The sequence below is a fragment of the Nelusetta ayraudi genome, unplaced genomic scaffold (genome assembly GCF_046127955.1).
Source record: "Nelusetta ayraudi isolate G7.1 ecotype Tasmania unplaced genomic scaffold, CSIRO-AGI_Nayr_v1 ptg000048l, whole genome shotgun sequence".
Lineage (NCBI taxonomy): Eukaryota > Metazoa > Chordata > Actinopteri > Tetraodontiformes > Monacanthidae > Nelusetta > Nelusetta ayraudi.
In genome coordinates, this window is record NW_027466098.1 from 12522408 (window position 1) to 12539456 (window position 17049).

The 17049-nt window shown below is 46.4% G+C and overlaps 1 protein-coding gene across 3 annotated transcripts in view; it reads right to left on the bottom strand.

Annotated features, from left to right (window-relative positions):
• Positions 1-17049, bottom strand: part of igsf9ba (immunoglobulin superfamily, member 9Ba) — a 70008-nt gene that overhangs the window by 11979 nt on the left and 40980 nt on the right. For all 3 annotated transcript variants that reach the window (XM_076036396.1, XM_076036394.1, XM_076036395.1), the window contains 13 exons: positions 13890-14007; positions 10747-10888; positions 8795-8940; positions 7243-7385; positions 6466-6606; positions 6267-6386; positions 6036-6186; positions 3459-3582; positions 3066-3241; positions 1789-2015; positions 1520-1604; positions 1229-1390; positions 578-623 (listed from right to left, as the gene is read on the bottom strand). In XM_076036396.1, coding sequence (XP_075892511.1) covers positions 578-623; positions 1229-1390; positions 1520-1604; positions 1789-2015; positions 3066-3241; positions 3459-3582; positions 6036-6186; positions 6267-6386; positions 6466-6606; positions 7243-7385; positions 8795-8940; positions 10747-10888; positions 13890-14007 — 1781 coding nt within the window. The remainder of the gene's footprint in view (positions 1-577; positions 624-1228; positions 1391-1519; positions 1605-1788; positions 2016-3065; positions 3242-3458; positions 3583-6035; positions 6187-6266; positions 6387-6465; positions 6607-7242; positions 7386-8794; positions 8941-10746; positions 10889-13889; positions 14008-17049) is intronic.

The window sequence follows — 17049 nt, forward strand, 5'->3', positions numbered from 1 at the left end:
AATGCAGTCATACTGTACATGTACACAAGATATACAGAGAGACAGACAAGTACACACATGTAGTGAACACTGTGCATTGAATGTGCGGCTAAACAAAAATAAAATCATAGCATTAACACTTAGAATCATGCAGAAAGCATTTCAGGTTAAAGAACACAGATGGATCAAGAATCAATACGCATACTGCAGCTCGGCACTCTGGGTAATATGCTTAAAATGCTGACTCCACTGCTTTGATCTTTCTTTAATCTGCCCGTGACCGGCTGCAGGCTGAGTCTGTACAAGCTATTTCACACACACACACACACGCACGTCACACAAAACCTACAATCTTATTTGTAAAATCATCAAGCACACTTTATGAAATTCTAAGGCTGTGACAAATAGGCCGTCGCTTTCATATTATCTCGTGGCACGACAGAGAAAAGAGGGCAGGTGTTTTTTTTTTCCTGCATTTTCTAGTGTCTTTTCAGAAAACTGGTGTTTGAGAGTTCGAGCCGTTTGTGTGAAAGGTGCGTTTGAGGACGCACACAGGCTCCGACTCTGGCAGGCTGCAGAGGGTTCGGTGTTGACTTACGGTGACTCAATGCTTTTCCTGAAGTGTGTCACAGACAGGGGAGGATCTGGGAGGACAAAAACGATATTAGGATTTAGCATCACCCTCTTTGAATCGCTACACGGATGATTTGTGGGAAAAGTCCAAGATGCGAAGCTCTCTGGTGTTTGCTTTCAAAGATCTTTTACCTTTTATTAGAATGTTTCTGGTTAGCCATTCATTCTGCATCTATCTGCTGTTGTTCTGTGCATGTGTGGTAATCCTCAGGTACGTAGTTACATTATTAAGACTCGGACTTTCTTCACTTTTCTGTGTCATTATTTTGTTATTCTTTTAATGTACAAATTCAACCCAGCCAATGTCTTTGGCAGCAGCCAGGCTTTTTTTTTTTATAAGACCATCGAGCAGCAGTTGTCTTGGTTGATTACAGCTAAAAGGTAACTCATAATGCAATCCTGAAACTGACCCAATCCATTGGATGTTGCCAAGAAGGTGAAATCTGACCGATGCACCTGATTAATCCTCTAAGAAACACATTCCAGTCTGCCCCTTCATTGCTATGTTGCATCTGTTTGTTTTTTTTTTGTCCCCATATAACCAATGGTGAGACAGTGTAAAGAGACTTGCAAGATTATTCCATATAATTTATATTAGGTGGACGGGGAGACTGACCTGGCTTGCGCTTGAGTTTGCGGCGGTGTTGCTTATTGACGAAGCAGGCGGCCAGAGTGCTGAACAGCACGGCCGCTGCCAAGAAGCAGATGGTTGCCACAACGCCCGCCACCACAGGCCGCGCCAGACCCTCGTCGGGTAGCTCTGCAGGAGGGAAGGGATCTGACGGTGGGAGAGTGGGCGAGGGGGGAGGGTGGGAGCGGGGAGGTGGTCCTCTCGTTAATGGAAAGTTTAACGACAGGCTGAGGATTTCAATTATTGTTAGCAATTATTTGCTTGAAGAAAACTGACCAGTGCTGGACACTCCCACCACATTACTGCTCTCGCTGATCAGGTCGTCCATTACAGCCATCACTCGGAACTCATACCAGGACTCCTGCGCACAGAAACACAGCCGGCTCTTTAACCAGGTGGCCAAACGGTTTCACTAAATCAGGTAAGTTTGTACTTTTTTCAATATTCTCCTGCATGTTTTACCATTCAAAAAACAGGCAGCTTCTACTATGTTTTCATAGTACACTTTCAGTAAATTCACACGGAATCATTTGGCCGCCACTGACCTGGACGAGGTCTCGCGCTATCAGCTCCGTTTCGGTGGACGGGATCAAGTCATCGAGAACCTCCCACCTCTCCCCGAGGCGGAACTCCATGATGTAGCGGTCGACGGGCGAGGAGTGGTTTGCAGGGGGGAGCCATGTGAGGAGAACACCGTGCTGCGTGCGGTTGGCTGTGAGGCACCGTGGTGGAGTAAGAAGCACCAGTGGTTCTGGGGTACCTAGAGGAGAGCCTGCGGGAACAGATGCACCACAAGTTTGTTCGATGGACACACTATGAAAGAAAAAGAAACAATATCACAACAACTCACAAGTGTAGCTAGTAGGTTGATAAGGACAGTTTTCTTCAATCACTGTGCCGTAGCACACGAGTGTAACGGGAAATAATGTCGGCTGTGTCGTGAAAAACATCCAACGTGGAGTGACTGTGCTTTGCGAGGAATCTTAAGTCTATTTTCCTCCCTCAATTCCTTCATCCAAGAATTCAATTAAAGCACCACTATGTAGTTTTTCCACATTAGAATGACAATTTCAAAATCATTTTCACGAGTCATTGACTCAAACAGAGGATAATGACAGCCCTGCCACTGTACCAGCCAGCTACGGTGCCATGAACCATAAAGATGGCTTTAGAATTGTTGTTAAGGGAAGAAAAAGAACCAGGTTTTGCTTTTCAGATGTATTTTTCTTCAAACTTTGTACGACCACAGTAACACAATAAGGCACTCTCAGGGTATGACACATATTTCGATAACAGAACCTTTTATCGCTGGCCGCCATTCATCTATTGGCTGCTCTGAAAGTGTGTGAACTAGGTCAGAACTTTGCAAGGCTCATTTAACCTGGGCTGAATGCTGCAACACTGCTTTGTTGTGGCTGGGAGAATCTGGGTTTACACATCAAAACAAAGGCATCATAGATTCTTTGTTGCTGAACTGTCCAGCATTGTGGAGTTAACTTTAATACTCGCAACATTTACCACTAGCGCCGTCGCTGCCTTTGACCCACAAACACAGCCCATTCATTCAGAAGAATTCTGAAGTGAAGTCCAACACCTAACATTCTACTTTTCTTTCTTATTTTGCTTGAAAACGGATCATAAGGTCATAACTAGAAGCACATGATGTATATTGAGGTATAAAAATACAACCCAAGAGACCAAGTAAGTAACATAACAGAGGAGAGCATGATGAGCTCTAAAAAATATAAAAAAAAAAAAATAATAAAATAAATCGGAAGTTCAACAGTGACGGAAAGAAAAAAAGCTCAGGCTCGGCTCCCACCTGCAGTGTTGACTGTCACAACTTCGCTGAAGGGGCCTGTGCCCAGTTTGTTTTGTGCCAACACACTGAACTGGTACTCCGTCCCAGGCTCCAGCCCAGGCACCACCAACCAGGTCTGAGCACCGGAAACTGGCATCGAGTGCCAGTCGTGTGGACCGAAGTCAGTTCTCTTTGACCTAAAAACAAAACAAAACAAAAAAACAGTTACAAGAACCAAAACATGAAACTTTTACACATACTCTATTGTCAAACATCGGTGCAATTCTTTCCATATTCAATTTTGTATTGTATTTTCCTCACTGAGAAATCTAAAGGAAAATACACTCTTCCTGTCTGCAAATGCGTGGATTGTTTTCCAACACGGGGAGGATTATTGAGAGGACGTCGACTTACACTGGACCGTACCACACGGAGAACGTCTGTTCGAAGCCGCCGTCGTAACCGGGTTCCCAGGACACATTAGCAGAGGTTGTCGAAGGCAGTACATGGATATTGCCGGGAGCGTGTGGACTGGTGCCTGCGTGGATTAACAGACACCGAGAGAAGGAATGGCTTCAAAAATGCCAGTTTCCTCAGCGGCGACTCTGGCCTGATGCGGCTGCGTGAAATTTGAGATTCACATGCGCTGAAAAGCAGTGGCTGGAAGATCACTTTCCAAATGTAATTGGTTCAGATAATGCTACAAAGTTCCCCAATTGAAAATGTAATAATTGGGTAACTATTTATCATTCATTCATTCATTTTCTATACCCGCTTCTTCCCGAGCTCAGGGTCACGGGGGTCTGCTGGAGCCTATCCCAGCTGTCGTAGGGCGAAGGCAGGGTGACACCCTGGACGAGTCGCCAGTTCATCGCAGGGCCACATAGACACAGACAACCATTCACACTCACATGCACACCAACGGACAATTTTAGAGTGTTCAATTGACCTCACATGCATGTTTTTGGAGTGCGGGAGGAAGCCGGAGAACCCGGAGAGAACCCACGCAGACACAGGGAGAACATGCAAACTCCACACAGACCTTTTCAGCAGCACAGTCTTGCATTGGACAATTACATTTGCGCCCTTTTCTGATATCTGCGCAATTTTTTTTTCATACTTTCAGCACTGGAATGCCTTTTTAAAGGACATTGTTATTGTTGCAACTTAGAGATTGCTCAGACGACGCTCCAGAGAGAGACAATTTAACTGGCAGGTGAATGGTAGGGAGCGCCGCAATGCCAAATTTAACAGGAGAGCCAATCAGAAGAGTCGGACTAGTGTCAAACTGTTGTCTGTGGAGGGAAAGAGAAAAGATCGGTTGCTCGTGCAGAGCCAGTGCACAAGATAACCATGCAAAGCATTTTGTGAAAATTAATCAGCTCTAATCTAAATTGTAACTATGAATAATTCCACAAGTAACTAATTTAATTTAGAAAAAAATTCCAGTAACGTAACGGATCACAATTATCTTTATTTTCTAATCAAATTACGCACGCAGCCCAGCCGTGCGCCTGCCACTTATTGAGGTGCAGAGCGATGCAGGCCGAGACGGCCGATCAGTCCGAGGTCAGCCTCAAGAGCGGCGCCGCTCATCCCGCCCGCCTGCCCGCCCGCCCACCCGACAGCTGCGCCACGTGGCCCACAGCCAGCCGCTGCTCACCGGCATAGAGTCGAGACCCGAGTGTGGGCTGAAGAACGCAGCTGCCTCCGTCACCTTCACGACACCCATCAGCCGAGGGAGAGCCCCACCGTGGCAGAGTGAGCTCCGCCAGCTGTGTGACATTACACTGATGCTGCACGTACGTCAGGAAAGGCAGCTTGGCTCGGGAAAGAATTTAATATGTCTGTGTTTTTTTCCATGCCTATTTTGAATTTCTTCTCCAATCGAATGCATTTGTGTCGCCAACCAAAAAATAAAAGAAAAAAATTCAGAGGCTCAGGAGATGGATCGATAATCAAGTGATGAGGTGGTTGGATTCCTGAGTCAGCATGCGGTGACATTGGACACTGGGCCACTGTGTGATGTCCAGTCTGAGGCATAAGCTGGTACATGACGAGCACAAAGCGTTGCATCGACGGCAGAAATCCTTGAACGAGTCCAACAAATCGAGAGATGCGAAGAAACAAAGCAAAGAGAGTTTTGGTAGCTAATCATCAAAACACACTGCTGACTCATCTGCATGAAGAGGTTGCAATTTATTCCTTGCATTGCACAATCACGTCGGGTTTTACCACAGCGACATTTCACTGCCATATGTAACGTGACGAGATAAATAAAATCTTTCGATGTTGAAATCTTGAATCTTTATACACATTTTCAGGTCTCTTTTATTAGCTTATATAGCTTATGTAATTAATTTAGCCCTCTGTTTGCAGCCTCCTGAACAAATGCACAATTTTAGCTTCATGCTAAAACTGATGCTTACAACCTTCCACGTTTTGAAAGGCACAAAGCGGCCGGCAGGGACGCGGCCTGAAGACCGGGCAACTGGCTTATTAGCCTGCGAGTATGTAAGTATCAGAGCCCTTTGTGACATCACACAGGGCACATTTCCAAACTGCTTGTTTGTAGCACTCACTTCCTGAAAAGTGGAGGCACAAAAAGAGCTCCTGAGCAAACGATGCTGCTTCCAACTGAACCAAAACTGGCCTAAGGTGACTTAACTTTGGTGCAAACAGACCTTCACCGGATAGTTTCAAGTGTTGTGGCAATAATGTTTTGCCTTTGTCAACACTTCAATAAATCAATTCTCCACTAAAAGACAAAGATGACAGCGACAGTGTTTTTAGCTGATGGGCGCACACCCCAATGAAACCGTAAAAGATTAGATCTAATGAAACTTTAATGACGTCCAAGGGGAAATTTTGGTAGAGGTTGAGGTGCTGTGTGTGTGCGGGGGGAAGGCGGGTTTCAGTCACGCAGCCCACACGTAGACGAGCGAATACGGAGAGAGAAAAGTTCAGCTCGGGAGACACCGTGCAGTTTACCAATGACGAGGATGCGAGTGCTGGCAGTGATGCTCGTGACCACGTTGGTGGCGACACACTCCCATTCTCCGTGATCCTCCTTGCTGAGGGACAGGAACTGCAAGCTGCCGCTGGGGAGGATGTTGTGCTTACTCTTGCTTGGCTTCCCCACCTGCGAGAAAAGAAACCCCAGTTAGGGGGCAAACGCCAAAAAAAGGCCAGGTGTTGCGACTGAGAGTTCCCCCGCCGCACCTTTCTCCAGGTGATGGTTGGTATATCAGGGTCTCCAGAAGCAGCACAGGGGATTACCAGCTCTCTCCCAGCCTCCTGACGGTACTCCCCGCCAGGTCTTACGTTGAAGTAAGGCGGGTCCTGCGGAATCAGCGCAGCGTTAGTGACGGCAGAGCGTGCAGAGAGGCAGCTAGCACGATCACGTGAGCAGCTGCGGTACCTTTAGCACCAAAGTGGCAGGGGGAGACATGCCCATGGTTCCTAGGGCATTGTAAGGCACACAGGTGTAGGTGCCCAGGGAGTCCTCTGTAGCCTCGGCCACCCGGATACTTCCGTCTGGCATCAGGCTCCAACCAGGGTACTGTGAAGAGCAGACACCAGAGGGGAAGTTCTCTTAACTTCACAAGGCATCAAAAAAAAAAAAACAACACTAGAAATTACAGAAGGAACAAAATAGCAGATTAATGTAAAGCATTGTTTATCTTGAATGTATCAAACAATTAGAGAAATAATAGTAGAAATACAAACTCTAACAAACATATGTTCAAAAGCCTTGCACAAAATACACACCTACTTCTTTCTTTAAATTTTATAGTGCTTTGTTGTGCTTTAAAGATCACGCTATACCAAATCTCTCTATATTTAAGATCTGTAACAAACAACCTTACAGATCTCCAGAAAACACTGTATTTAGCCCTCTGTTGACACTCTCCAGCAAAAAAAAACCATGTATGTAAAAGAAAGAAGTAAATTCTTATTTCTGAAGAGTAAACTGAGATGCTACAGACACATATTGTTGTGGGAAAATATGAATTTTGCCTGATATGGGCACTTTAAATAATATAATATATGTTAAGAGAATGCCGTGTCATCCAGGTCGACCTCTATGGGTGAAAATGTGTGAATTCTAATATCTTCCAGAACTGAAAATCAGGAGAGGTAGGAAATCCACCCAGCCTGGAGACAGAGAGAGCACGTGGCCTCAAGGCCGACTGACCTTCTCTACCCTGAGAGGGTAGCCGTCTTTCTCCCACTTCACCGACGTCACAGGTGGGTTGGCGTCCACCGGGCAGCGGATGATGCCCGGCAGCTTCCGCGGGACGTAAATGACCGGGGGCATGTTGATCACTCGGGCAGGGTCTGGACAGAAGGGGAAGGTCAGCGCTGGGGACAGTGGTTGCGAAATCCAAACTAATGTGAACATTATTTTGAAATTCCTTCACCAGTTTCGGGGAGAAAGAAATTAATCAGCACCGGGACTTTTGGGTCTAGAGCAGGTGGGCAAACTTTTTGACTGGTGGGGCCACAGTGGGTTCTAAAATGTGAGGGGGCCGGAGCAGCAGCAGATGGATGGAGTGTTTTGGTGAGCCGCCTCATAGGAGGAAAAAATATATCATGGGATATGTAGAAAAAGTGCTTTAACGGCAATTGAAAATGGACCAAAGCAAAGTTCCAATTAATCAGTGTCTTAGAAGCCTCACGGTATTTAGCTCTTTATTGAAACAAATCTGAGAACACTGAAAAAATACAACAATTTTATGATGTACTATTAGTTTAATTTCTTCAATTGTCACTTAACATGAAGAAATTATTTTATTTTATTTGCCGATATACAATATGGCCACAATGTTGCAGGTTGTGCAAAAGCTCCACAAGACATTCAGACATTATTGAGACATTCTTGTGTTTCTAAAATGATTTTTTTTTTCACCACAGATTTTTTTGCACTGTACAGTTCAGCCTTGCCGGCCGCTGCGGCGTAGAATACGAGGGAAGGACTCCGGAGCTTAGCGGCACAATTTCCACTTTGCCACGCTCAAATAAATTGAAACAGTAGCTTCCGTACTTAAAGAACACGGCAAAGATGATATTTTCCGACCTATATTAATTCCATTTCCTGCGAGGGGCAGCGACACACGCACAGCTCGGCTCGGCTCGGCTCGGCTGGCACCTCGTGCGCAGAGCATCCGGCGCAACGTCTTAATTACGGCCTGCCGTATTCTAGCCGACGGGTGACGAAAGCGGTGCCTGCAGTGCTGCACTCGCCTCCGTAGTGTAGTGCAGTAATCAATGATGAGCAGCAACTTGGGAGCAAATTAGCTGCACACACACACAGACACACACACACACACACTGGTGCTGGTGAGAACACGTCACTGGGCCAGAAGTGCTGTTTGGCCCTCATCCGTCAGAGGCGATGAACAGGAAGGTCATCGTTTCATTAAGGAGGCTCAAAAGAAGGGCGTGGGGGGGTGGGGGGTGGGGGGGGGGATTGAGTTTGACGACGTGGAAATCTTTGGGTGCAGGAATGAAGCTGGAGCCCCGAGGGGAAGAAAAAAAAGTAAGAAAAAGAAATAAAATCCAAGCAAAAACAAACAAGCTCGCCGCGTTTGAACTTGAATCTCAGCGAGGTGACTGCGCATCAAAGAGGCAGAAGGGCCGTTCGGCTGCCTTCATACTGCTGCTGCTGCTGCTGCTGCTGCTCCGGTGCTCTCACATGGCTGCTGCCCCCCCTCCCCCACCCACTTTGTTGCCAGGGCAACACTCACACTGAACAGTCAGGTAGGCCGATGCCGAGGGCGAGATGCCGAGGCTGTTGCTCGGACTGCAGGTGTACTTCCCGGCATCCTCCGGCTTGACCCGGAAGATGATGAGGGTGCCGTCGATGAGGATGCGCACTCTGAGCTTCAGGTCGCTGCGGAGGCACAGAGAGAGAGAGTGAGAGAGAGAGAGAGGGAGAGAGAGAGAGAGAGAGCGAGGCAGAGCAACCCCGTCAGACACTCACACCGACATGACGGCGCACACATTTTTTTTTCTCTCTCTCTCTCTCCCTCTCAGTCTCGCTCTCTCTTTTTTTTTTCTAACCCTGCAGGCATGAAATACTTGAAGGTGCCATGAGGGAGCAGCAGAGAGTCAAAGCTCGACCATCCCGAGAGCCGGAGAGAGACTTTCAAAGAGATCCGCTTGTCGTGACGCGCTTGAGCCTTAAATGCAAAGCAGCAACACAAATGTTTACCTGGGTTCTGCCGCAACATTTCAATTCATTTATTCATGCATTGCAATACTGCTGCGTTTACAACTGCAGTCCCTGAACACACCGGTGTGTCACGGCAAAGTATTGAAAAATATAGAATACAGCTATTCTACAAAGAATAGAGGGATTTCTCATTAACCCAGCAAATATATCACACACGTCCTTCACTGTAATGCTGCAGGTTCACTTGATGTTGCAAGCGGAGTCTTTATGAGATTTGGTTTAGTGAATTATTCATCACTGTTTTATAGTGTTTTTAGGCTTTTAATCAGACAAAAGTTTATTTTTATATACCAATTGGAATCTATAACCACATAAGCTAATCAAACATTTATGGGGAGCTGCCTCACCAAAAGACTCTCCACCACCACCAGGCCAGCCGGCTGCTGTGTATGAATGATTGATCGTTTATTGAGATAAAGTCAAACGCTGCGGCTGCCTGATGCCACTGCGTGTTTGCATTGGTGAGAAATGTCCTTGCGTCTTAGTCGGAGATCCATAAAAACACTTAATGTCCTCTGTGGATGTACAATCACTTTCTTCACCGACACGACTCGTCTACTCAGCGTAGGAAAAATGAGAACCAATACTAAGAACAGAAAATCAGTGTGACAAAACCGAAAAAGAAAATGCAATTAAAAAAAAAAAAAAAAAAAACTAAAATGACGAGTGAGGCCTGGCAGCGGCGCACGCACCGTTACTCATAAAGCTAGAATAAAACATTTTTTCACTCTCGTTTGGGACACCAAAAAAAAATGTAGAAGGCATTGATTTGCCCAGAGGGGATGGGACGCAGAATGTAATTATTGCAAAAGTGTTTGTTTACGAGTGCATTGAAATATGAACAGACAGAGCTTTACGGGTGCCAGTGTTTAAAACATGTACAAAATAAATGCATAGAGCTGTAGAGTAATTAATGGGAAATATGATTGGGACATTTTTTTTTAACTTAAATCAAGGTAACACAAAAAAATGTAACCGATTCCGTGGAAAACAGAGAAAAATCTCCGTTGAATTCCACCCACCCTCCACAACGCGAAGCATTGAAGCCTTTAAATCAGGGCCGCCGACCAGCCTGTTCACTCCTCCCCCTCCCACTCGCTCTGTCTGTCTGTCACTTGCTCGGTGTAAAAACCCTCTCAGATGTGCCCTGCGGCGCTCCGGGGCTTCCCGCTCGTCGCTGCAGCTGATGGCACGAGGCCCCCGAGTCATGTGGTACTGTCATGCAGGCGCGCAGGACTGGCACTGACCAGACAGACACCCCCCACGCCCCCGCCGTCACCCTGCCAGGCTCGCCGTGTCCTGGCCGCAGCAGGGCAGGACTCACACGCACATACACACACACACACACACACACACACACACACACACACACACACTGACTGAGACGACGAAGACTCGGCGACCTGACGTGAACCATAAGCGCCTCGCCCAGACACAGACTGTGAACCCCGCGGCGAACTTTACTTCTTGAAGTAGACGTTGTCCTCCTCCCAGAACCAGGTGTAGGTCAGGTTGCCCGGGTACGCCTCGGCCTGGCAGGTGAAGAGTGCATTCTGGGAAATGTTGACGGTGATGTTCTCCGGCGGCGAGACAATGTAGGGAGGCCCTGCGCGGAGGAGAGCAGGCGGTCATGAGCGCAGATCGCTTTCAGATGATTGTAGATTTGTTTGAAATGTGAAGGGGATGCGAAGTTCAGAGTCTCGCTTTTAGGCCCTGGTGAGGCCGAACCTCATCTCAAGACTGACTGCTCTGCCCCTGCTGCTTTGTGATAATTGAATCAATAAAACAAGGCAAAGTAAGCATCATTGTTGAAATGCTTTGCAGCAGCCCACTTATATAAACAAGCTTTTTATGTGACTGCTCCCCACTTCAGAGAGTTGCAAACTGTTAATTATGTCTTGCTTTCGTTTCTATTGTTTTCCTCTCCTGTCTAAACCTGTTGGTATTAATTTAATCATTTTTATTTTTTATTTCCTGATTACTTCTGTTAACTATTTATTAATGTTTTTGCCCTGGTTTGAGAGGCGGCAATGCACATGCTTTTTGTTTTTGTGTGAAACTTTTCGTCAGCAACTCTGTGTTGTTATTTGAAGTGCACATCATTTGCATTCTTATGGGCATTCATGCACTCAGACTGCCTTCTGACTCAATGAGCTGCTTCCTGTCCGCAGCATTTCAGCGGCCGTTGACATACAGCATGTTTAACTTTGCATCAGTTCTGGTCTTCAAATGGGATACTTTGAAGACGTTTTTAAGACTGATTTCATTCTTCAGGTTTCTAAATTCAGATCTTTATTTTTTGTTTTTGGAGTCAAGTACTGCAGTTTCAGCTTCCAAAAACTCCCGACGTCAACAGAAAACAGCACATTTCGCCTGCCGTCCGACGGCTGGAACACTTGGTTTTAGCTTCCTGCTCGGACTGAGACTTTATTGTAAACAAAGCAGTTCCCGGAGGGGAACAGTGCTTTTTTTTATGACACCGCAAAGGGCTGATTCAGAGAAAAGTTCATTTAACAAAATCTCTCTGGAACGTAGAGAAGTAAAGGATGGATTTATTACCAATCAATACTGGCTAAACAATGCTTTGGGGGCTTAATAATCACAAAACAAACTTTGACATAAGTCATTGTGAAGAGCACTAAAAGGAAAAAACTGCAACTGCAACTTAGGTTTTGTCAGCATTTTTTTTTCTTTTGCTGTTTATTTTAATTTTGGAGGATCAGCGTGAGAGAGAGCACACGCTTCCAAACTATTTACAATAACTCACCTCCGTCTGGTGTAAAACGTGGCTCGCAGTGCTGCTATTACAACCTTAATAGTAGCCAGCGCTGCGGTGTCTGCGTGCCTGACATTGCAAACTCTTCCCTCCCCAAGGCTCCCGACGTTAGCGCTCCACTCTCCATAAAACAGCAGAAGCCATGAAAGGTAAGCTGTCTGTTATGAGCGGGCCCAGATACCGGCCTCCCGCTTCTTCCCTTTCTTTGCTGAGGCTTTATGCATCAGGTGGGGCCGCGGACGGTGCGGCGCGGCTTCTTCTCGCAGGACAATTAAATACGGATGGCTGGAGGGGGGGCCATCCCGACGCCTTGTTACGCCAAAGTCTAATCAAACCCCCGGCTTTTCACGCACGTATTCAAACCAAAATAAACTGCAGAGCAGCATGCAGCACTTCACGCTAAAATATCTGAATGCACCTTCAGAGAATCTTATCTTTACACACACACACACACACACACACACCCAGGCCTGACCTCAGGTTTTCTCTTGCTGTGGATAACAATGTGTGCCAGCTAGTCCTTCTCCTATCCAATAGTCTTAATCACTTGTATTATATTTTTGTCAAAATCCTAAGAAAAGAAAAAAAAACAAAAAACTTTCCTCTTCATTCCAAATTTCTTCCTTTCCTATAATCAAACTCCCTGCTATTGTGATGAGTTTTCCCTTGAGCGGTATATTGCTATGTCTCTCTGTGCGCTGAGGCTGAATCCTACACAAGAGGACTCGGGACACACAAAGACAAAAAAAGACGACATTTCGTGAATAAAGTAGAAATTTCCTAAATTGTGTCGACGCAAATAAAGTGGAAATTTTGTGAATAGAGTGGAAATTTCGAGATTAATGATAAATCAATCTATGGCATTTGCGCACCTTCGTCACCTGACAACATGTCTTCTGTGGGACAACTTGTGAAATTGCACTTCAAAATTGGGTTTAGTAACAAGGAACTCCTTGCTCTTCTAGCACACAAACACAGTGTGGTAATAAGTATTGGGACATTGAGAAGACTGTGTCTGCCAGCTGTTTCAACAGCCTGCAGACGGGTTGCACCGTGTACAGGAGCAGCTTCTTTCCCTTCCCTTTGTTTTCTGTGTACGTTTGCAGCGAGCGATGGCTCGTGCACTTCGCCGCGCGACGAGACAGAAGAGGTGAATGTCCTGCTCTCTTTGCGCCGTCGCGGCCCGGGCATTAGCCACGGAAAGGAGATCGGCTCGATTTTCTTTTTTCTTTTTTTTAAACACACACGGTTAACTCTCCGCAGTATCGGGCGGAGGAGAGAACCGGAGGCTGGCATCACATCCGTCTATCTGATCTGTGTCTAGCGGAGAGCCGAGTTAATGGACCGGAGACGGACAAGAGACGCTCCTCAGACGCATCCCGTTGTTGCAGGCCTACGCACACGGCTGTGCGTGCGCACGAGAGAGAGAGAGAGAGAGAGAGAGACTGAAAGGGGGAGAGAGCGAGAGAGAGGGGGAGCGAGAGAGGGGAGGGGGGGGAGAGAGAGAGAGAGAGAGAGAGAGAGAGAAAGCGCAATCATGCATACGCCCATGGAGGCCCCAGACTGAGTTATTGACTGACTGATCCAGACTCAGCAACGCTACACACATCAGCAGAGACGGGCACGGCGGCGTAGCTTTAAAATGCTAGCACGCTAAATGCCTTTAGCTATAAATAATGAAACATAATCTAAAGGTGCATTTTAAACATTTAGCTGCAGGGAACAGTTTTCACTTCAAAAAGAAAATTCTTTTTTTTGAAGGTAATTGTGAACAAAGTTAATTAAAATTTTCCTCGCAGGTGATTGATTTCTTTCTTCTTCGTTTGTTTACCTTGAACCAGCAGGCGGGTAGTGTGGAGCACCTCCCCCTGGTCGCTGTACGCCCGGCAGGTGTACGCCCCTCTGTCATCTCTGGTGATGGCGAGGACGGTGAGAGTGCCGTCGTGAACCTGCAGCCACACGGAGGACAGGCGGGAGAAATGGGAGCGGCCGTCGCAAACAGCCAATAAAAGGCGAGACGGACGAGGCAGGCCGTGATTCGGGTGGTCAGGGAAACTCCCACACGACGGACTCAGAGGTGAAGCCCGTCCACGGCAAATGAAAAATTAGCAAACGGCGTGGGGAACAGATTTTTGAGATCCGTCATCGTTGGCCTTAAAATGCAGCGACGTCGCAGCGATTGGTCTGCTCTTATGAGTCACAGAGGGAGGAGAAGAAGAAGAAGAAGAAGAAGAAGAAGAAGAAGAAGAAGAAGAAGAAGAAGAAGAAGAAGAAGAACAACAACAACAACAACAACAACAACAACAACAACAACAACATGAACGAGAACAAGAAGAACAAAAAACAAGAAGAACAACAACAACAACAACCTGGGCTGAAGTTAAAGAGATTATTGCTGGTGCTGCAGTCATGTCTATTTTACCAGAGGTGGTCATTGTATCTCTATAACTTGAAAACTATTTCCCTTATCTTAAAACATTAACAAAAAAACGTAAAAAAAAAAAAAAAATTTATTCAGTTCAGTTCAGTCCAGTTAAAAAGTATTGGGAATAGTATAGTTATCGGCAGCGCCACCTTTGGTTAAATTTGGCGCGGGACCAGAATGGAAACCAGTGGTTTCACTACCACTAATACCACTAACAACACTAACTAGCAGCATGTGTGGATGAATGGTTTAAAATGATTTCCAGAAATTCATTTCAATCATTGAAAACTGCAATTTTTTTTTTTCAGGTTTGCCGGCAATATATTAAATAACATTTTTTAAACATGGATTTGCCTCGGGGTAATACAATTAAGATACAATATTAAGTAAGAAGTGTGACAAATTAGTGTAAGCAACTGTGCTAATCTACATTTGATCAAATAGATGGAAACGGACACCCATAATTCTACACCAGTCGTGAATGTCTGCAGCGAAAAAAAAAACAAATCAAACCAAAAAACGGATGTGAAGAATGCGCAGCGTTCCGGCTTCCTGCGGCTCCGACTGCTGCATGCGTTGACCTTGGCGACGTGGAACTCTGGGAGCGGCGAGCGCGTCAGCGTGCAGCCGCTGATGAAAACCAATAAGTGGCGAAGAAACACATTAACCGAACCTAATAGAAGCGCCCTCATAAATTATGCAGCAGGTTTTGCGAAAGGCTCTGTCCATTCAAGTCACACACAGCTGTAGCCTGTCCATTCATGCAGCGGATAGGCAGGAGAGAGGGCGGCGGCGACGGATGGTGGTGGTGGTGGCGGCGGTGGTGGTGGTGGAGGGGATGCCGTCTATTTATCTGCCCTCAACATGTTTTACAGCCGAGGCTTTATTAATCCCAGCCACAGTTCACTTCTGTTGCCGCGCAAACTGAACCGTCGCTGTTCGGTTTGTCTGTCGCAAGATTGTGGCAGTGGGAGGGAGGCGTGGACTCAACACTGATGAGCCTTGAGCTCCGGAGAACGCCGCTTGTCTTAATTGGTGTTACACATTCTGAGGCAGAAAGTCAAGTGAAACTGATGCTGAGGAACCGCTGGAGGTGGACAGATCCGGCTGCCGCGGCTCGCAGCACGCTAGCTAGCTAGCAGAGCTAGCAAAACTCGTCAGGTGTTCCCCTGTGTGTATAATCGCGACAGCGCGATAGCTCAGTTTCATCCAGACTGTTTGACATTTTCATATTAAAAGAAGTTCAATAAAAGAAAGATAAACCAGTGCTGAAGGTTGTTTTTTTTCCTGAGGAAAAACACGTTTTTGTTTCAAACCCAACAGACTTGAGTTCAGTTCAGCGAAACTGTGCAGTGCGTCGCGACTCGCTACGGGTTGGTGGTGCAGGAGGAGGACTGTATATGTGAAATGAACACAATGAATCGGTGCCATGTCAGGTTACTCTAATCATAATAATCATAATAATAATTCAGGTCTGATAATTGTGATTGTAGGACTGAGACTTTGCCTTCTCAGTTTCTTTGTTTCAGTTGTCATACGCTCATTGCCAAGACAGGCCAAGTTGGAAAGACATATGAATTTAAAGCCTCTATTTCTATACTTTCTTCTAAGTACTTTCAGACCAGTCAGACACAGTGAACACACAAAGACCAAAAACCAACAGTACAGGTTTTAACGAACATTCGTATAATCTAAACCGCTGTTGATCGACCGTTTGCTTTCATAGGAACTTGGATCTGGACGTTGAGTCCAGGTTGTTTCGTCTCACAACACAATGTCAGTCCTTGACCTTTATTCGAGATCAAACACAGGTCAGTTAAATACAACCTGAGCGCCAAACACTCGTGGTTTTCCATGAGAACATGGAGCCATTACCGCAGTGGTGTCCCCAGTCAGCGGCTGAAATGTGCCTCGTCTTCGCTTCGTCCTTTAAGAATATTTGAACTCATTTTCCATATTGACACAAGCGTTTCAAAAAAGAAAAATATTTATGTGTGTGTGTGTGTGTGTGTGTGTGCGTGTGTGTGTGTGTGTGTGTGTGTGTGTGTGTGTGTGTGTGTGTGTGTGCGTGCCCGTTTTCATCTCCGGGCTCACCAGAGACCCGACTTCTCCTCCTTTTATTTCCCGGCGGGCTTCTCTTCCCTCCTTCGTCTCATCCCGCCGTGTTTACGCGGCAGATTAAGCTACAGGATACGTTCAAGTCAAAACAGCTTTCCACTCACATCTCAGCGTTTTTGGGTCATGTTGCATCCCCCCGGACGTTAACTGATTATACACTTTTTTTTTTTCAAACGCGCTTATGCCACTTTGATGGTTTTTTTTTTTTTGGGGGGGGGGACGCGGCTCTCGATCGACGACGTGCTGGTCAAATCTTCGTCCTCGTCCTGCAGCGAAGCTCCAACACCGGCGCCGAGCGACGGTCGTCGGGCCGGTCGTGCGCTTTTTGCGATTGCTGCAGCTGCACTCAATCCGAAAAGATTAAAGAAGGAGACGAGAGAGGACGGAGGAGGAGAGGAGGAGAAGCAGCAGCAGCAGATAAGGTGAGGCAATGAGAGATGAAGGCTGA